General features: G+C 35.9%; 1 protein-coding gene across 2 annotated transcripts in view; it reads right to left on the bottom strand.

Moving 5' to 3' along the window:
* Positions 1-9,348: 9,348 nt before the first annotated feature.
* LOC127858421 (ectonucleoside triphosphate diphosphohydrolase 7-like) overlaps positions 9,349-22,048 on the bottom strand; it is a 50,392-nt gene continuing 37,692 nt past the window's right edge. The window contains exons 5-11 of one of the 2 annotated variants that reach the window (XM_052395565.1): positions 19,602-19,735; positions 18,879-18,978; positions 16,652-17,489; positions 15,626-16,091; positions 14,394-14,476; positions 13,221-13,382; positions 9,349-12,614 (exon numbers count right to left, since the gene is read on the bottom strand). In XM_052395565.1, coding sequence (XP_052251525.1) covers positions 12,344-12,614; positions 13,221-13,382; positions 14,394-14,476; positions 15,626-16,091; positions 16,652-17,489; positions 18,879-18,978; positions 19,602-19,735 — 2,054 coding nt within the window. In that variant the 3' untranslated portion in view covers positions 9,349-12,343. The remainder of the gene's footprint in view (positions 12,615-13,220; positions 13,383-14,393; positions 14,477-15,625; positions 16,092-16,651; positions 17,490-18,878; positions 18,979-19,601; positions 19,736-22,048) is intronic. The other variant, XM_052395566.1, reaches the window with a different exon arrangement.

The following is a 22,048-nucleotide window of genomic DNA, read 5'->3' as shown; positions in this document are numbered from 1 at the left end:
CATTTTGGTTTATCAAACAATATGAGGTTTACAGTTGATGTGATATTTCATGTTTGGGCAAGTTGCTTTACGTTCAGTGCAGGTAGATTTTGGAAGTACTGGCCCGGTAGAGCAAGTTGGTTTTTCGGTTAATGTTGAGCCCTGATATATCTCAAATTTATTTCATTAACAGCAAATAAAGTATATAACTATAATTAATATGATTTTGAATTATTATAAAGAGTTATATTAAGTTAGTTTTTCCCAAATCAGTTAATTTAACATGAATTGCATTTATTTCCCAAAATGGCCAGGGAAAGGCCTGATGTATCTAGGTATATTGTGTCAATATTCGTTGATAAAAACATTCCAATTTGGTCCATTTTATTGATAAATAATGCTCACATTTTCCATTTTATCGATTTAAAAAATCCCAATTAGACTCAAAATCGCAAGGAAAACTAAGACTGTGCATGAAGGCTGAACTGTCTGAAACTAATGTTGAAAAAATTCATTGGTATAAATTTAAGAAATAGGACAAAGACATTCAGCTGTGAATATTACATTCATGCATACATGTGTATTCATATAATAAATACCATTACATATAAAAGAGTAAATTTTCAATTTCCCCCTTTTCCTAAAAATCGAAGCGTTTTTCCCTTTGGACGGGCCCCGCCACCATTCCCCTTTAGGTGAAAAAAAAAACACTGTCACATTTCAACTTCTCAATAAGTAATAGCAATGACATTCAACTTTGAGAGTTCAATTCATGGAGGATCAGATTTGTTCCATGACTTTTCTTGCTTCACCTGTCAGGAAAATGACAGAAACACAGAGGCCTAATTTTACTGTGAGGAATGTTCCAAGTTATTTTGTGGAAAATGTATGGAGCTCCATAACACACTGTTCAAGAAGCACGCAAATTTGGGCAAGAAAAACATCAGCCAGTGGCCGGAGACCAATGTGGATTCACTAGAGCAGTGCCAGGAGCACAAGAAAGAAAAACTGACAGGATTCTGTGAGGGCCACAATCAGCTGATATGTCATGTCTGCCATATCTACAATCATCAGTATGTATTAAGAATGACTTTTATCCCTTGAATTTAAACCAACATTTGAACATCCTATGTATCCATTTTAAATAAAAATAATAATTAGAGGTTCATGTTGGACCCAGTATTCAACATTTCATTGTAAATGTCTAACCCAACTTTCCAGCATCTTAAAATCAAATAAGTGTCACAAAACAAGAGAGCTAAAATAGGAACCAGTCACTCACCTCGAATTTGTGTAGAAAAGTAATGTGTAAGGATAATGCTGTCATAGCATGTAAATATAAACTTTAAAGGTTCTGCTTTAGCAATTCAACATAAAAAGATTTGCGCAAGAACGTATGCTCGCTATTTGCAGCCAAATAGTCAATATGTGCAATTGTTCTAACCTTGATCAAAATTGATTTAAAAAAACAATAACACCAACACTCTGGTATGAATTACAATAGTTAATTATTTATGAAAGATGTGCAATTAACATAATTAAGTTACACAATAATAGCCAAATAAATGTATTTCAAGATATTGATTGAGACATATAAAATGATTCAAAATTAATTATATAACCTCGATTATTTAAGAAACACATACATGATATAAAGTGTGGCACTTATTGCAGGAAATGCAGTCATGTGGTACTCATTGCTGACAAAGTGAAAGACCTCCACCAGAAAGGATACTTAAAGCAGTTGTCAGCAACTATGGATACGCTGAATACAAAATTGATTCAGAAATAAGATTATTTTGAGGAAAGTATGAAGTCCCTTGAAAAATGCTTCAACACAATTCTTGCAGAAATCAATGCTTTACGCAAGACAATTAATGATACTTTGGATCAACTGGAGAAGAACACCAAAAAGGAGTTGAACACATTACTGGCTAACATGAAGACATCTATCGAAACAGACATAAACAACTGCACTAAGTCTATTAAAAATATTAAATGTGTACAAGAAGATTGGCTCACAACAAAAGACAAAAGCGAAGCAGTGGATTTAATGACGTATAGGAAATGCATTGTCCAGTCCCTCAAGACTAAAGCAGTTTTACGAAAAATGACAACAAATACCGGTAATGAGAAAACACTGACATTTATTGCTGATACAACCATCCAACAAACTCTTTCAACTCTCTCAGGATTGGGTCAAATAGTCAACAAAGTAAAACAGTCACAAGATGCTAAAAACACAACAAAGAACACAGCAACCGTACAAGGCAAGCTTAAATCTTGCAACACAGTTTCCGTTCAACTTGACCAAACAAGTGATTTGACCAAACCTACAATAATATATGATCCGAACCAAGTAATCAGAGTGACAAGTAGTAAAAGGTATTCGGTCAGAATAAAGAATGATTCAGTGATCCGTTATTTCTATATATATGGAATCTGTGAGACAGCAACTGGAGAGCTACTCATCACAGATCAGGATGACATGAAAGTGAAACTCCTGGATCAGACCTACAAGGTGGTGGCCCACTGTGGCCTGCCTTGTAAATCAGTGACCATATGCAGCATTGACTCCAGTCCAGTGGCTGTTGCTCTGAATAACATTGACTGAAATTCATATATTTATATTGTTACCAAGTAGGTATTAGTAGGTATTAGTAGGTATTCGAAAGACGTGACAGATACTGAGGATATACACCGAAAATACAACCACAACCGAGGCTAGTATTGCTTGGTAATCTATCCTTATGTATATTTCTGTCTGACAAGTATACATCATGAAATAAAATTATTAAATTTTGACAAGAATTTGAATTTTTAAGAATGGATTTATACTTGCCTGACATATTACCACCCACCTCCCCTATATGTATTTTCGGTGATGATTTGTCGCCGAAATAAAACTGACTAACGGGGTTTACGCATGGTATATAAAGAAGTTTCCGATCACGTTATGATGAGAATATATCACGTGATGGGTATTTTTAGCGGATTGTTAATGTTTAATCGGGTATAATATCCTTATGTATATTTCTGTTAAATCCATTCTTAAAATTCAAATTCTTATCAAAATTTCATTATCTGATTTTCTTTTTTTGCAGGTCCATGACCAAGGTATGGCTCAGGCTTTCTGACACTTGCATTCGTCTCAATACGGGAATCTCCTGTGACTCCAGATCGCTTTCCCTTTATCTTGGCAATCTATTTTTTCAACTGAATATTTTCTTTTTTCAACTCAATATTCTCAGATTGTAGTCTTCTGTCCTTAACCCGCTCTTTATAGTGCAACTGTTGATGGTGATTCCATTCATATAACTTACAAATAATTCACCCAAAACTGGAAGGAAATAAACAACCAAGCAGTCAAGCAACAAATACAAACTTTGTCTCACAAAGAAATGAGCTGAAACACATCCACATTTACATTTCTCGTCTAATTTGGGATGTACTGTCTTCATCAGCTAAAACGAATGATAAAAAGCTTCAAAATATTGGAACATCTGTGGTCAAAGGGGCGACCATATTGGTGAACGCCATAAATCAAATGGTCGTTCTTGAAAAAGAAAATCCCAAGTATAGAGAGGTGATCGAACACTACAATGAGGCCTTAGCATTGTTTGGACACGCTAACAAATTGTTCTGACAAGGCGGGCTTTCTTAAAGCCCGAGATAAGGGATGAATAAGTGCATCTGTGCAACCATAGTGCACCATTCACAAGCCTACTATACTAAAACTGCCCGAGAGATTGAGGGCATTGCCAAACTGAGCAATAAACTTAACAAGTTTAATCGCCCAAGAGGCAGGCAACCATTTAGAGGGATATATCGGAGTCGCTTCCGTGGTTATAGGGGCTACTCGGGTCGAGGTACCAGTAGAGGTGGAAACATGTCATATAATTCCCCACTTCAAGGGCCTTCTAACTACCCGGACTCAAAAAACTTCCAAAAGAGAAGGCAGTTCAGACAGAACAATTCTTGCCAATATTATTTCAATAAACAAGAATCCAATATTATTGAAACAGAAATAGAAAAACTAACCAAATTAAAGGTTATAAAACCGGTTGAGCCCCAATCCGGTCAATTCCTGTCTCCTATTTTTGTGAGACCTAAGAAAAAATGGAGAACAAAAAATGATTCTAACTTAAAGAAATGAATCTCCTATATTCTGTATCACCATTTCAAAATGGATACTTTCGAGAAAAACAGTACAATTTATAAGAAAAGACTTGTATATGGCAAGCTTTGATTTACGCCATGCATATTACTCAGTTCCTATCGCAGAAGATCAGAAACTTCTAAGATTCAATTGGAAAGGTCGAATATATCAGTACACATGCTTCCCAAATGGTTTGGCTTTCTGTCCACGTATGTTTACAAAACTTTTAAAGCCTGTGTACTCAAAATTTAGAAATATGGGTCACATAAATTCAGGCTTCATTGATGACAGTTTATTATGTGCCGAAAAGGTAATTAAGTGCATAATGAATGTTTTTGATACTAAACATTTAATGACTAACCTTGGAATCATGATTAACTTAGAAAAATCCGTATTTGAACCAACGAAGACAATAATCTTCTTGGGAAATGTGATAGATAAAAAAAATATGATAGTATATTTACCTACTGACAAAACAGATGCCATTTGTACAGAATGCAAAAAAAAAAGAAAAAAAATCTCTGAGAGCAAGATCAGGCATGTTGCAAAAGTAATTGGCTTGTTAGTAGCATCCTTTTCGGCCGTTGAATATGCAAAATTGCATTACAGGACACTTGAAAATGCAAAAATTACAGCATTAAAGAAGGCTCGGGGAAATTACGATGCTAAAATGCATATTGACTCAAAATGAAAGTAGAGCTTTCCTGGTGGATTGAAAACATTCATACTCAATACAGACACATTTATCATGGAAATCCCAACATTGAAATTCAAACTTATAGCAGTAAATCAGGATGGGGTTTTGTTTATGAGAAAGTTGAAAATGGGGGTTGATGGTTAGATACTGAATCCTGTCATCATGTAAATGTATTGAAATTATTGGCTATAAAGTTGACTTTAAAAGCTTTGATAGATGTTTGTAAAAATAAACATTAATTCTTACTGACAGCTCAACAGCTGTTGCTTATGTTAATAACATGGGCGGTGTAAAATCGGTGGGATGCAATGATGTTGCTCTGGATACTAGTATCTGGGATTTATGTGTTGATCATGGCATATGGATGACTTGTTCTCATATAGCAAGCAAGGATAACAAAGCAGATCGGCCATCTAGAGAATTCTCAGTAAGAATGGGAGCTTAAAAACTCAATTTACAATGAAAGCTGCAAGTTATGATGCTTTCACTTTAAATTGGGCAAGATTCAGTACAATTTATATATTCTGTCCTTTTAGCTTAATAAGTCGCTGCATTCGAAAGGTCAAGACAGGCAAAGCCAAAGGAATAATCATAACCCCACTTTGGCCAACACAACCATGGTTCCCGATATTGATGTCAATTCTAGTAGAGAAACCTCGAATATTGCCGAAAGAAAAATATCTATTTCTCCTACCAAATTCAAATACAAGACATCCACTGTCTCAAAAACTAATCCTTGTGGCATGCCAAGTGTCAGGAAACTATATAGATACCGAGGATTTTCAAAACCAGCTACCGACATAAGCATGTCAGCTTGGAGAAACTCAACAAAATGCCAGTACAAAGTCCATATTAAGAGATGGTTACAGTACTGCAGTGGCCGGGAGATTAATCCAGTTTCATTTTCTATAAACGATATGATTCAATTCCTGACAACAGAATACAACAAGGGTTTAGGTTATAACTCATTAAATACAGCTGTAGGTCGGCGCTTACATCATTAGGTATTATAATTGACAATTATCAAGCAGGGATGCATCCAATTGTAGTGAAATTCATCAAAGGTGTCTTTAATTTGCGACCACCAGTACCTAAATACTGTTGTACTTGGGACGCAGATAAAGTACTAAATTACATAAAGAAACTTTCACTGTAAAATTAATCTCTCTAAAGGATTTAACATTTAAATTGGTTATGTTGATTGCCCTGACGAATGCAGCCAGAATTCAAACAGTTCAATTATTATCAGTTAATAATTTGAAGAAGTTACGTTCAAAGTTCGTTGTTCACTTCGATGGCCTCTTGAAGCAAAGTCGTCCAAGTTGTAATCAAAGTTATATTGAACTTGCAGTATATCCTCCAGACAGGAGATTATGCATATATACAGTGATTTAAGAATATTTAGTTCGTACTAAACAGCAAGGAGTGGTGACAATAATAGACTGCTTATAAGTTACATTAAGCCCTATAAAACCGGTATCAAGGGATACAGTCAGCCGATGGATAAAATCTGCGATGATTTGCTCAGGAATAGATGTTTCACAGTTCGGTCAACAAAGTGTAAGAGCCGCCGCGACATCAAAAGCTTACATAAATGATGTTCCAATTAATGTTATATTAAAAACTGCGGGATGGTCTAACAGTAGTACATTTAAAGTACATTTGCCAAATTCTATAAGGACATTGCTGGTGATAGTAAAGAGGATTTCAGCTCAGCTGTGTTGGCAAACAAGGATTGAGGCACTGTTCAGGTAGTGAGTTATAACCATTATCAGCTTTGAAATCTCATTTCGTCCCGAAGTTAATTCGTACGAAATAGAATTGTTGAATAAAACGAGATTTACCTGGAAGTTGAAGTTCAATTGTAATTCTATGAGTAAAAGAATTAAGGAGGGATGAAATGCCACCCTCCACCAACTTCATGTACAATAAAGAATAAGTACAAAAACAACACTATATGTATATAAATGCGATGCATTTACTTTCATAAATGGATAATGGTTAATAAATCCTTTAAAAACTGATGCGCATGCGCGGAACACTATCTCATTTTATCCCTCCTTAATTCTTCTACTCATAGAATTACAATTGAAATTCATCTTCCAGGTAAGTCTCGTTTAATTCTACAATTTTAGTTATACATTATTTCAGTAACCATACCATGCAATATTTTGGTACGACAAACAAACTGAAACGAATGCATATACAACATATCGCCCTCTTTGCACAAACTTAATTCCATCAATCTAGATGAAGTACTTTTTGAGTTATTGAAGGATTCATATTTTTACTGACAGACGCATTCACAAACGTGTGGACATGGGTGCGTGTAGTCCCCTTCGATGAGACCTGCAGGAGACAAAATATAGTTCAGACTCCCTAAATTGTGAGATATCAAGCAATATTAAGTGTCAAATAACTAGGGAGTCTTCAACATCTTAAAAAGTTTCAGTAAATGAGAAGTGTGGATCGCTAGAAAGCCAGAACTCTTGATCACCCTTTGAGAGTCTTAAATCTTGATAACCATGGATATTGCATTTGCCATGTTAAGCTTTACTTTAGAGACATAAATAGTTTAATCGCCTACAGGTTTACTGTTCCATATAGTAAAACCATATGTAGATTCAAAGATGCAAAGTAAAGCCCCCTCATAGCTTATGTCACAGCAAATGAAGTTGAAAACATACAAACTCTTAATGACTTTAAAGGATTGAATGCTACAAAGTCTTAGACATAAAGTTGTTTTTGCAACTTGGTCTTAGAAATACAAAGTCTTAAAGGAAACAGGGATTCAGAGTACATGTATAATAATTACTACAAAGGTGTAGGCATACATTTTTTATGGTGCATTGTCCTAGGATCCAAAGTCTTCAAGCCAACACAGACTTATTAACACAGAACCAGACTTAAATTATAACATGCATATTGCTAATGTCTATTGAAGATTCGCCTTGGTGAATAAGTTTTTTTGCAATTACACATATTTTAACTCTAACTAGATATTGTTAAGATGACGTATGTACTGACAAAAGGTTCAACAAGTCTGATGCTTAATGCCTCCAACTAAAACAGTAAAAAATCAGCCCCCCCCCCCCAAACTATATGATCGCCAGTCACTTAGTCGCCTCTATGAGTCAGTTGGATCCAGTGTTTGTTTATTAATAAGGTCTTCACATTGTCTATTCATGGGCTATTTCCTTTGTTTATTAATGATGTGCTCGCTTGAATTGCCTTACTTATACAAGTTAAGAAGTAAAACACAAATCTTTTGCTTTAAGCTCAGCTTTTAATGAAATTTGGTCCAGTTGTTGCGTCTTGATGAACAGTCAACTAAAAATACTTGTTTAGGTAAATTGTTTTAGAAAACATACATAGGTTATAGACTGATGGTTAACTGCATAATTAAATGTACGTACTTTTAACAGGCATTCAAAAGATGTAATTGTTAATTAGAATAAATTGGTCACACACACACAGATGCCCTGAAAACACGTTTGGACACAGAAAAATCCACGTTATTTTCTACAGTAGACAAAAAGAAATAGGACCATGATTCAGCAAAAACTGGTAGCAGCAGAGACGTAGATAACATGTTATCTACGTCTCTGGTAGCAGTAACAATTCTTTCTACAATCACCTAAACATTATTGCTTTTAAACTGTGATATTTAGATTCAACCGGCAGTTTAATAGGAATTAAAAACAACATTTTGGGACTATAAACTCTTGAGTGAAAAAAACACTGACAAATGGCCATAATTTTTGCAAAATTTGTCACAGTCTGAATTTCATTCTTTACAATCATCTACACATTTAGTTCATAATGTGAAAGTTTGAACAAGATCAATTAAGTATTTAAAGAGTAGGTGAAAACAAAAAAGTTCGGCGAAATACATTATTGAGTTGAAAAACAGACACATTGCCATAATCCTCTACACATGCAGATCATCTGACTGTGAAAGTTTGAGGGAGATCAACCCAGTGCTTAAAATGAGCTCAAAACACTAACTTCAACATGTTCGAACAGGCAAAAGGAAGGACAAGTGCAATTCTTAATGCCTCCCAGTTAATGGAGGCATCAAAAATGCTGTCAGGCCCCCACTCCCTCAAATATTTCGATGGTACCAAGGAGCACTCACAGCCTAGAATGCCTCTCATCTTACCAAAAAAAAACGCTACCTTCAACATTACAAATGAGCTTCACCTGCCAAATGTCAACTTTGTTTCAGTAATGAGGTCCTCACTTTGTTTATTAATGAGGTCCTCACTTTGTTTATTAATGATGTCCTCATTTTGTTTATTAATGAGCTCCTCACTAGAATTACCTTACATATGGAAGGTAAAACATAAATCTGTTGCCTTCAGTTCAGCTTTTGATAAAATTCAGGTTGGTAGTTTTGCAATTTTTGGCAACTTTGCAAGAAGCTTTGTCTTTATGAACCAGAAATACCAGAAATACGTTTTATATTAACAAACATCTGTAAATGCATTAAAAATAAACAAACATCAGAAGGTCTAAATCAATCCATTTAATATTAATAAATAGCATTAGTTTCCATATTATAGTTTTACATTGAAATAAAAAAGTCTTGCATCATTACAAAATGGACGTCAATTAAACACATGTTAATATACCAGCATAGATCAAAGTAAACCTGTAACTTTTGTTCCTCAAATACCCCCCCCCCCCCCCACACACACACATAGAATGCTACTTTGTCAGAGGCTTTGCTTGTTTGGTTTAAAGAACAAGAATAACTTAAGATCAATAACTGTACAAATATAACGATACATGGCTCTTGTTTGAAATTTCAAACTTATACCTCTCATAACCTCAAAGAGCTTTCAAGCTTTCAAGATACCCAAGACAAATAAAACAATTAAATACACAAAGAGCAATTACTAAGAAAATATGGAAGCAATTGTCTTGTGAGGTGCACATCACTCAGTGAGATTTATCTACGTCTTAAGTATGAAATTCATACCTCTTACTGTTTTCAAGATATGCTGTAGACAAAATGTTATTAAAACATAAAAATAGATCACCTAAATATTATGTTTCAAATTTATTTCTCTATTAATTTTATAGTATACAAATAAATAAGCAATACCAATAAAATAAGGGAAAAAGAGTTAAAGTTATCTCCGGAGATAAGATCAGTCTACCTGCGAAATTTGACATGGATACCGTTTATTATTTTCAAGATATACCCACAGGCAAGAAATCCAAAGGCTGGACGTCAAGAAAGTCCATCTGAATCCAGTATATCCCACCATATTACTTAATTGAGCAAGAGGTATACAAATATAAATAATGATTTTTTTTTAATTTACCAATCAATACATAAATCATACAAACATCTGAAACTCTTGTCAAAAATCTACATTCTTGCAACTTTTTTTACTAGATTTAAGATATCCTTTAAAATTGAATGCGATAAAAGTCATAATATGTCTTTCATAGTTTTCAGAAGTACATAAATGAAAATAAGAGACCATGAAACCAATAATATTTGTCATATTTTCAAGAATTGTCGTGGGTCCACTCTTCCAATACATCAAATGTACTATGATCGTTTAGGTCCAAAGTCTTATATCAGACATCAGCGTGAAATTACGATCCAACAAATATGACCCATTTAAAAAATCCTGAAAATTTAATGTTAATGAAATTCATGAATCCACAGTATAATCTTATAAGTAAACAGGGATACTAATTTTATGTAACATTAAGAAAAATACAATGCAACATGTTATATAGAGACCATGATTATAAATAATAATGACAAAATTGTATCATCAATAATTCATTATTTATTATGACATTTTCAGACTTTTCAAATCAAATATATGTACATGTGTTAGCGTGAGAATAATATGACTCATGTTATAGGAAAACTGGGCTTAATGCACTGGATCTTCTAAACACAAGGATATCAGTAAAACTGATGGATGCTCCCCAATGATGCTTTGCCGATACATGGTTTAATTGTGTGGAAAAAAGTGTGACTTTGAGAAATTCTATTATTAGCCTCATGACATTGACCCCAGTGGCAAATATGTAAGAGATCGTAAAAATATATAAGGTGCTATGAGAAACTGTAACAAAATTGTGACGGAAAAATCTATTATTAGCCCCAGTGACCGTGAACCCATTGACCTCAAACATCATCAAAAGGTAGAGGTCCATGCAAGGTACCTACATGCCAAATATGTAAGAGATCTGTAAAATATTGAAGGCGCTATGAGAAACAGTAACAAGAATGTGACGGAAGTAAGTAAGGACCCCCAAACTTGCAACTATATGCTCAGCATATATATATATATATATATATATATATATATATATATATATATATATATATATATATATATTGGGAGCATAAAAACTCGAGTGTAGGGGGAAATTGTTGTCCCTGATTAGCCTGTGTGGACTGTACATGATGCATCAAGCCCAGTGTTGCAAGAGTGAGGCTCAGATATTTACACATTCAAGCAGTCTAGAAACTTTCAGCTATATTTTCTCAGAGTTGTAAAATAATCAGTACTGGTAACTAATTGGTTGCGAAAAAGAATGCCATTTGAAAAAAACATTCCTTGAAAATGATATGTTTAAAATAATTCCAGCTGAATCAATATCAGCTATCACACGTTTGATAAAACTACAGCTCAACATATACATTTAATAAAATAAATATGTATTATTAAAATATCATTTTGCCTAAATTGTATATACTTGGGGGATTTTATACAAAGACTTTTGATCAAAATGTGCATTATATAATTACTGCGTCTCTAAACATTCAAATCAAAGTGGTCGCATAAGACAAAGGTCGCTTAATTTAAGTGGTCTCATCCACAAGATTGACTTAAATGAGCCTTATTCTGATAAAGCCCGGCTTAAAACATGTGCAATAAGGGTCATCACAGATAAGCCTGTGCAGTCAAAAGTCTTTTCAACTAAAATCAAGTCAAGAGGAAATCATCGTCCCTGATAAGCCTGTGCATACTGCACATGCTAATCTGGGACAACACTTTAAGCACATGCATTTAGCCCAGTTGTCTCAGTATGAGGCTTCTGTTATAGTCCTTGCACCAATATAATGCCTGTTAGCTGAACATTCATGAAAAGTGTTTTGACATTATGTCAGTCATAAATTAGTACACTTATTGCACCACATTAGTTAATCATGATTGACAGGATGTGAATAACTTAATTTCTGCCGTTAATTTTTGGATGAAGAATGATGTGATATCATTTCCAGCAATTTTCTGTCTTAAAATAATATAAAATTATGTCATTTTTTAATATCCTGGCTAAGAATAATATGACATATACTGGTGACATCATTTCATGCCAACCATTGTCTGGCTGTGACATCATTTCCTGTCTTCCATCATTAGGCTAGGAATGATATTCGAATATTCCATATCAGGCTATGAATGATATCATGATACTTCCTGTCAATTATCATCAGACAATGAATTACATTATGACATCATTTCCTATCATCTATCATTGGGATACGAATACTCGTTCAATTGTCGCACGCCTGATTCCACCTGATCCATTTCTGTCATAAAGTACGACATGGACGGGACGTTCTTCATATCCGGCCGCCCCGTTTTCTTTGCGCACAGTCGCAGACGTCGACAGTAGATGATGATCGCCATGACAACGATGACAAAGCAGATGACTAGCAGGTACTCATTGTAGAGGATGTGAGAGCTTATCAGCCATGATGGCTTGAACTTGGACTCTGAATGTTCCTGAATCTCCCTGAAGTGTCAAAAACAAATTATAAAAGCCTTGTTCTGAAAAAACTGGGCAATTAGGGACAATACCCTTTAGCTAGACGCAAAAAATTCCTTAACAGCAGTAAGTGTCATCCAAGATTAGTTTAGGCAATCAGCACAGGCTTATCAGGGACGACACTTAACCCACATGCATTAAGCCCAGTTTTCCCAAAACAACACTAATATACAAATGAAATGTACATGGGTGCTTGGTTTTTACTGACCCTATTGTCTGCATCTAATTCCCCTTAATGGTTGTTCAGGACTACTCTTTATTCTAAGCCCATACAAAGTGGGCGTAATTCTTCTAAAACTCAATTTCAAATCGAAATTCCTTCTTTGGAATTATCTCAACATTATGTAATTCACGTTTAAAGGAGTGAACAAAATTTGCCAAGAAGTTGAATAGGAGCCAAGTAATCCTATTTGGTCGACACTTTTGTCCCTTCTGAACAAAAATCAAGTCAAAACGGAGAATTTCGATTGTTATAAGCCTGTTCTGACTGCGCATTCTAATCTGGGCAGACACTTTACGCAAATACATTAAGCCCAGTTTTTTCTGAGCGAAGACTTATTGATGAACACTCACCTGAGGGGCAGATATCGTGTCCGGTGGATCAAGGCCCCTAAGGTCCACTGCACGTCTCCGTTGTTGATCAGCTGCACAGACTGCAGCCCCTTGTACTCCGTTGGGAAACCCAGCCCCATGTGTAGCACAGTGGTCATCCAGGCCGACTTGAAACACTCCAGCCTGTGCAACAAACTCATTCAGTCATTTATCATATTTCTTCAGCTATACTGAAATCTTTAATACCCTTTTAAGCTGATGGTCAGATCAAACAAGATATGTGTCTATAGTGCACAGATGCCCCCTCCTTCCACTTTTGACTAAAAATTTCACATTCGTAAAATAAACTCAACCTTGATCTGAAGGTCATGCAGGTAGACCCTCAGACCAACAAATCAGATAAATATCTGAAAGTGTAACTGTTTTGCATAAAAGTCTACAAGAGTGTTATTTGACAAACAATTGTTAAGTCCAAGGCCCCTAACTTCGGCAAATTCAATAATGCAGAACAAAAATCCTGTAATTTTGCAAAATATCAATGGACCAGAACAAAACTCAAACTTGATCTGTAAGTCATGTACATGTAGTAAGACACCAAACATCAGGTCATATCTGCAAGCGATTAGCAAGAAAGTCCCGAAAACGCATATTGTTGAGATCATTTTTAAGTCCAAGGCACATAATTTGACAAAAATCAATGGATTGGAGAGTCAAACTTAATCTGTAACTCATGCAGGTATACTCACATACAAAAAAACAGGTAAAAATCTCAAAGCGTTTTGGACAATGGAATGCCAGACCAACAGACAGACAGGATGACAGTACGCCTGCTATATGCCACCGGACTTAAGGCATAAAAATTACCCTTCACAAAACAGTGAGAACATTTAGTGTCAAACTTTATAAGGGGCCCTCTATATAAGCCTTGCTCTGGGAAAATGGGGTTTAATGCATGAACGTAAAGTGGTGTAATAGACAAGACTAAGCAGTCTGAACAGGATAACCAGGGAGAATACTTTCCACTTAAGATGGAAATTTGTTTAGGGAAGACTTTTTTTTAACCAAAAATTCCATAAAAGCAGAAAGTGTTGTCCCTGATTAGACTATGCATGCTCATCTAGAGGATCACTTTAGGCTGGTACCTTAAGCCCCATTTCCGCAGAGCGAGGCTCACATAATAAACTGTTCACTCACTTGAGCCTCTCCATATCTGCTTTCTGGTACAGCCCTTTCTTGTGCTGAGTCATCAGCAGAGACCACTGCTTGCCACAGAAGTCCTGGAGAAATGAGAAATAAATAGGAAGAGGATATTTGTTGGATTTGGTGGAAAATCGATTTTAATTCACGAGTGATCATAAAAAATGATATTTTCACAAGAGGCGCAGCAGTTTTAAACTCCCTGTAATGTTATTACATGTATATGATAAAATTAAGGTAATCCATGTTTTTATAAACATTAAATGCAAAATTTTTGCCCCTGGTAAAAATTGTAAAATTGTGGGTCACTATGGGTAAACTAAAGATATCTAAAAATAGTTCCGGTCAAACAATGAAAATTATTGATTTTCACTGTTATTTTTCACTGTTTGAAATAGTGAAATATCAGTTTTAATTCACTGATATTTCTCTATAAACAATCGGAAAAAATAAAATAAAACAAACATATTTAGTCATCATGTAAAACACACACACACAATAAAGTATGGAGTACACTAGCTTAAACCTCAACATCACAATTCTTCTACATTATCTATGGGGGGATGGGAGGTAAACAAAGAAAAATGTGTAGCCAAAATGATTTTTCTTTACTAATTTACTCTGTGCATGTTCAAATAAGCGTTGCTTACAGAATGGGTAATGTGCCCATGTGACCAGTCATGATTCCTTATCGAACCCACTGTCTTCACAGGTAAAGTATCCCTTCAATGATTAACAACTAAATAAGCCATGCTAAGGGTAAATGGGGCTTTATGGATGTGTGTTAACCCTTTCAGTGCGGGAACTAAATTTTAAAGGCCTTTGCAAACAGTTTGGATCCAGATGAAACGCCACAGAACGTGGCGTCTCATCAGGATCCAAACTGTTTGCTATTCTGATAGTATTCTTTGAAAAAAATCAAAGAAAATGCTGATTTTAGAAATTCAGCAGACAACATTTTAGCAGACAACAAATTTCCCAGCATGCAAAGGGTTAAGTGTTGTCCAAGATTAGACTATGCACTCCACACAGGCTTATCAGGGACAACATTTACTGCCTGAACTAGAGTTCTGGTAAGAAGAGACTTGAACTTCTTTGTATACAAGAAATTCTAAATAAGCAGATTTCAAATGCTAATCTGGGAAAATGCTTTAAGCACATGAATTTATTCTGGTTTTCCAAGAAGATATGAAGAAGGCGATATAACATTTCATAGATTAACAACATACCTTTGCATAAGTCTCAAATATTCCAGCCTCGTAATTCCCGCCTATTCTGAACACGTCTTCCATCGTATACCAGAATTCTGAGAACCCATAAAACTGACTGTTCTTATACAAGATTTCAGGCTGATGTACACCATTCATTGAACATGGTGAGAGTTTACAAGGAACAGTTCGATTTAATAGCGGCTCCAGGGTTGTTTTACAGGCCCGATAATCACCAGTCCCCACAAAGGTCACCTCCACCCCGGGATCTAGGTCAAGGTCATCAGGGTCGCGAGGGGGCAGGGCAAGTCCGTCCTGTAGACAGGGGTCAGATATGCTAGCAAAGGGATTGGTCCTTTGACCCATATTGTTGAGATCCTGTGGGGGTGAAATGTTTCGGGGTCGCACCTGATGGATTGTTCCCCCGTTTGGAATTTGCTCCTTAATATGATTGCTGGAAATTGCAGCTGCAGAGATGTTGACAGTTCTGTGTGTTTAAATAGTTGTAAGTGAGTAAATAATTACAATAAAACAGCTATAAAGAGTTAACAAAGCATACTTTTTTTTTTCAAGTAGATACTACTGTATCTATTTATTATTATTTTTTTATTCATTTTGAAATTGTAGCAAATTATAAAAAGTATATATACATGGACTAAAATATATATATATAAATTACCAGCAATGTCACATTTCTTGGTGATTCCATTTGACTGTTATCGGAATATTAGGTATCATAGCTAAAGCTTTTCACACTGCCTATAGGAAAAACAGACATCCATGTTGAATCCAATAAACTTTCTTCTAGCCCTTTCCCGCTCAGAAAATGGTCATTAACAACCAGCATAAAACCAGAAACAGCCTACAAGTCACTCACACACTGTTGTTTGCTGATAATCAGTATCTGAGACTTGAAAATGAAGCCTTTAAAACTTGAATCTATTACATTTTTTTATATAATTTAAATCAATTTTCTTAGGGACAATAAATTGGTCAAAATGTGTCTATAAGTGGTAAAGGTTTCAATGGAATAGTGGCATATGTTACCTTTTGTTTAAACTGGCCGACTGCTTGTCCAACAAAGGCACCTCATTTATTATGGAGCGTTTCAGTCGAGTCTGCATGAGATCACCGTCCTTCCCCGGCTGGGCAATGTCTAACTTTCCCGCAGGTACTTGAGGCAATATCTGTATGGGATCATTGATTGACTGGACAGCATGTGAATCGAGGACTTGTTGCTGTGAATCCTTGACTAAGACTTGGTGATCAGATTCAATGGCATTGTGATATGAATCTAAGACTTGTTGCTGTGAATCCTTAGCAGGGTGCTGTGAATCTAAGACTCTCTGCTGTGATTGCACAAAAGGGTGCTGTGAATCTAAGACTTGTTGCTGTGAATCCACAACAGGTTTTTGCAAATAAAAGACTTGTTGCTGTGAATCTAAAACAGGGGGCTGTGAATCCCCAATTGGGTGCTGTGCATCCAAGACTTGTTGCTGTGAATTAGAGACTCTTTGCTGTGAATCAACAACAGGATTCTGTAAATCCACAACTCTACGGACTTGATGCTGCAAGAGCTGTGAATCCACAATGGGGCGCTGTGAATCTAAGAATCCGTGATGCGAATCAATGACACTCTGCTGTGAATCCACAACGGGACGCTGTGAGTCTAAGACTCCTTGCTGCGAATCAATGACTCTCTGCTGTGATTCTTCGCGCTTCGTATCAACGACAGGTTCCTTCACAGGTTCCTGATGTATCTTGACTTGACCGGGATCAGCCATGCCAAGTAATGCGGCCTGTTTCTGTTTCACTGATTGGCGCTCTTTGACTTGTTGTACCAGCTGCTGTTCATACCTTGTTCTGGCCTCGTTTGCACCATAACCTTTGGGAAAGAAACTCTATGAGAAATTGATGAAAATCAATTGGGCCTAGTTGTTCAAAACTTTTAACACCCATTTTAGGTACCAGTATGTTAACTTCAGACCCCCCCTCCCCACAAAAAAAATAAAATAAAGCAAGAAATGTGTTTGTCAGAAACACTATGTCCCCTACTGCGCCGCTTTGATTAAAAAAATTAAATTATCATTTGGCAGGTTCAGATAATTATCTCCCTTTGAAGCTTATTACTTCCCTTGGATTTTTTTTGGACCTTTGACCTCAAAGGATGACCTCGACTTTTACCACTCAAAATGTGCAGCTCCATGAGATACACATGCATGCCAAATATGAAGTTGCTATCTTCAATATTGCAAAAGTTATGGCAATATGTTAAAGTAACAAACACACAAACCAACAGACAGGGCAAAAACAATATGTCCCCCACTATAGTGGTGGGGGACATAAAAATAAAATAATTTAAAAGCAACATTATAATCAAAAAAGCAAATCATTCTTTCAAACAATTGTGTTTGAAATTAACACATATATAAGCAGGTTAATAATTAAGCCTAAACAATAACTTGATCCAAAAATTAGTGGCTGTTCACTTAACTTGCCATTAAAGTTTTGAGCAACCAGGCCTTTACCCTTATCTGCATCAATAAAATTAATTGTTAACATTCAAATTAGTCTTAAACCATAACCAAGAGGATTATGGAGACTCTTTTAGCAATTAGTTGAAGATAATTACCCTATCTGAGATGATTAAATTGACATTCTGGGCACAATATCACTTCTCTTTAAAATGGTCACGTAGAATTTCCATGCAAACTATTGTTACCTTCAAAAGGTGTTAAAGTCAGATTTTGAATGCACTATTTTGGTCTTAAAAGGTGTTACATAGATTACCTGTGAACATTTATTGTTACCTTAGAAAAGTGAACCATTTACTTTCTGTGTACATATTTCTTTACCTTTTTAAGTGTTAAATAGATTTTGCGTGCTTATTTTTGTTACCTTAGAAGTGATATCTAGATTTTCTGTGCACATAATTTCATTCTTTTAAACATGGCTATCTTTACCTTACAAAGAAGTAACATAGACAGTCCAAGAACAAGTACAGAACAAATCTGTAATCTATTATGTGAGTTTTGCTTTGAGAAAACAGGCCTTAATGCATGTGCGTAAAAATATGTCCATAATTAGCCTGCGCAGTCCGCACAGGATAATCAGGAAAAACATTCCGCTTTTATGGTATTTTTCGTTTAAATGAAGTCCCTTCCAAAAACAAAAATCCACTTTAGTTGAAAATGTCCCCAATTAGCCTGACTTTCCAAAATCAAGGATCATATTCAATATGAATTGCATAGACTGTATGGTGTTATATCCGTACCTAAGAAAGTGGTGACATAGACTTTGTAGGTGTGTTCTTTGTCATAAGATCTACATCCCAGGTTGAACTCAGCCATGAGATGCTTTGGTATAGAATCAGCCTGAAATTATACGAACACATTTCATTCACCAAGAACAATTCATTAAGTCATCACACGTTGTTTGATGAACAAAGCCATATCACTTACAAGGAAACTGCAATTAGCACCTTATACAGTCATAGATACAAAAAAGTAAAATGTAAGTGTTTGTTTATTAATAGTCTCCTCACATCAATATTAGCCATCTAGATCTGATGACATATTAGACATCTAAATTGATTAACAGATTTTATCCTTTAAGCTAGATGCTTGAAAGAAAGAAAGGCTTTGAGTAATGTTATATTTACCAGCTTGGGAATAAGCGTCTGGCCAGAAAAGATTTAAATCTATACAAGACTCCCCATTCCAAATGCCTCAACCATTAGGTCTAGAAGATTATTAGAAAGCCTTATCTAAGATCAATAAATTCTCAACTATTAAACAAAATGCAAGGGTATAGTAGATGTGATGTTCAGTCTGGCCTAGGGACCATGAGGTATGTGTTCAATGGCCACTAAAAAAAATAAATTCAAGGTACTGATGTAATGAAAGAAACAGGTACCACAGCATCTCAATATGCTATGATTCAATTGGGCTAAAATTAATAGGTTAAAACTAAAATGCTTGAACAAAACTCCACTCACATTAGCTGTGATCTCGTATGCTATCTGCATGGACCCCCCTCCCATGTCCAGCATTCCCACTGTCCTACGGCGCACATGCTGAGTTATCTCCCCATTCTCGTCTGCAATGTCCACAGCCACAAGTGGATGATCATCTGAAAAAACATACCAGTACATCAGTGTTTGTAATGACAAATACATATGAGCCTTGCTCTGTGGAAATGTGACTTAATGCATGTGGATAATGACCCATACCGTAGTAGCATATGAAGTTTGCACAGGCAAATCAGGGACGATACTTTCTGCTTATATGGAACTTTTGGTTTAAAGGACGTCTGTTCTAAAAAATCCACTTAAGGAGGACAGCGTTGTCCCTGATTATCCTATGTAACGGTGAGCACATTAATTAATCCCTGTTTTCCTTGAGCAAGGATTATATTATTTTATTCACAGTTCTTCAACTGTTTTAAACCCACTTTAATTTTCAAATTTCAAAGTTGGTGTTTTATTTCTGTATGCATATATGGCAAACATGAGGTACATTAGAACAATGAGTAATATGTGACAATATATGAACAATCAAATTATATGTAACTAGGATTTGACATGAGATGTAATTTCATACTATAAACAGTGAATCAGTTGACGCGTTTTTGATGGGAAACTATTTCACACTTAGTGTGTAACAATGACCTTGACCTTTGACCTTGTGACCCCAATTTCAATAGGGGTCATCTACTGTCCAAGGCCAATCCACATAGGAAGTATCAAGCCAATCAGTGAAACAGTGGACGAGTTATTGATAGGAAACAGTTGTACTTTTAATGGGTAACAGTGACCTTGACCTTTGACAAGCCAATCTTTGTTCAAACACGATTTTCACATTAAGTGTGATAGTGACCTTGATCTTTGACCCCAATTTCAATAGGGGTCATGTACTGTCCCAGGCCAATGCACATGTCAAGTATCATGCCAAGTGGTCAATTGGTTGACAAGTTAGTGATCGGAAAAGATTTTCAAATTTAGTGTGATAGTGACCTTGAACTTTGACCCCAATTTCAATTGGGGTCATCTACTGTCCAAGGCCAATGCACATGTGAAGTATCAAGCCAATTGGTCAAAATTTGTTGACACGTCATTGATGGGAAACGATTTTCACACTTAGTGTGATAATGACCTTTACCATTGACCTAGTGACCCCAATTTCAATAGGGGTCATCTATTGTCCAAGGCCAATGCACATGTGAAGTATCAAGCCAATTGGTCAATTCCTTGACGAGTTATAGATCGGAAATAATTTTCACACTTAGAGTGATAGTGACCTTGACCTTTGACCTAGTGACCCCAATTTCAATAGGAGTCATGTACTGTCCAAGGCCAAAGCACATGTGAAGTATCAAGCCAATCAGTCTATTTGTTGACAAGTTATTGATTGGAAATGATTTTCCCACTAGGTGTGATAGTGACATTGATCTTTGACCCCAATTTCAAATGGGGTCATCTACTGTCAAAGGCCAATGCACATGTGAAGTATCAAGCCAATTTGTCAATTTGTTGACGAGTTATTGATCGGTAATGATTTTCAAACTTAGTTTGACAGTGACCTTGACCTTTGACCTAGTGACCCCAATTTTAATAGAGGTCATCTACTGTCCAAGGCCAATGCACATGTGAAGTATCAAGCCAATCAGTCAATTCGTTGACGAGCTATTGATCGGAAACGATTTTCACACTTAGTGTGATAGTGACCTTGACCTTTGACCTAGTGACCCCAATTTCCATAGTGGTCATCTACTGTCCAAGGCCAATGCACATGTGAAGTATCAAGCCAATCGGTCTATTCATTGACAAGTTATTGATGGGAAACGATTTCATACTTAGTGTGTAACAGTGACCTTGACCTTTGACCTAGTGACCCCAATTTCAATAGGGGACATCAACTGTCCAAGGCCAATGCACATGGGAAGTATCAAGCTAATCAGTGAATCAGTTGACAAGCTATTGATCGGAAACGATTGTACTCTTAATGTGTAACAGTGACCTTTGACTTAGTGACCCCAATTTCAATAGGGGTCATCTACTGTCCAAGGCCAATGCACATGTAAAGTATCAAGCCAATCTTTGTTCAGAAATGATTTTCACACTAAGTGTGATAGTGACCTTGACCTTTGACCCTTATTTCAATAGGGGTCATCTACTGTCCAAGGCCAATGCAAATGTGAAGTATCAAGCCAATTGGTCAATTTGTTGACGAGTTATTGATCGGAAAAGATTTTCACTGTTAGTGTGATAGTGACATTGACCTTTGACCCCAATTTCAATTGTGGTCATCTACTGTCCAAGGCCAATGCACATGTGAAGTATCAAGCCAATTTGTCAATTTGTTGACACGTTATTGATGGGAAACGATTTTCACATAAAGTGTGATAGTAACCTTGACCTAGTGACCCCAATTTCAATAGGGGTCA

The sequence above is a fragment of the Dreissena polymorpha genome, chromosome 14 (genome assembly GCF_020536995.1).
Source record: "Dreissena polymorpha isolate Duluth1 chromosome 14, UMN_Dpol_1.0, whole genome shotgun sequence".
NCBI classification, from domain to species: domain Eukaryota; kingdom Metazoa; phylum Mollusca; class Bivalvia; order Myida; family Dreissenidae; genus Dreissena; species Dreissena polymorpha.
Note: the sequence above shows the minus strand (reverse complement) of the source record. Positions and strands in the feature narration are given on the sequence as shown.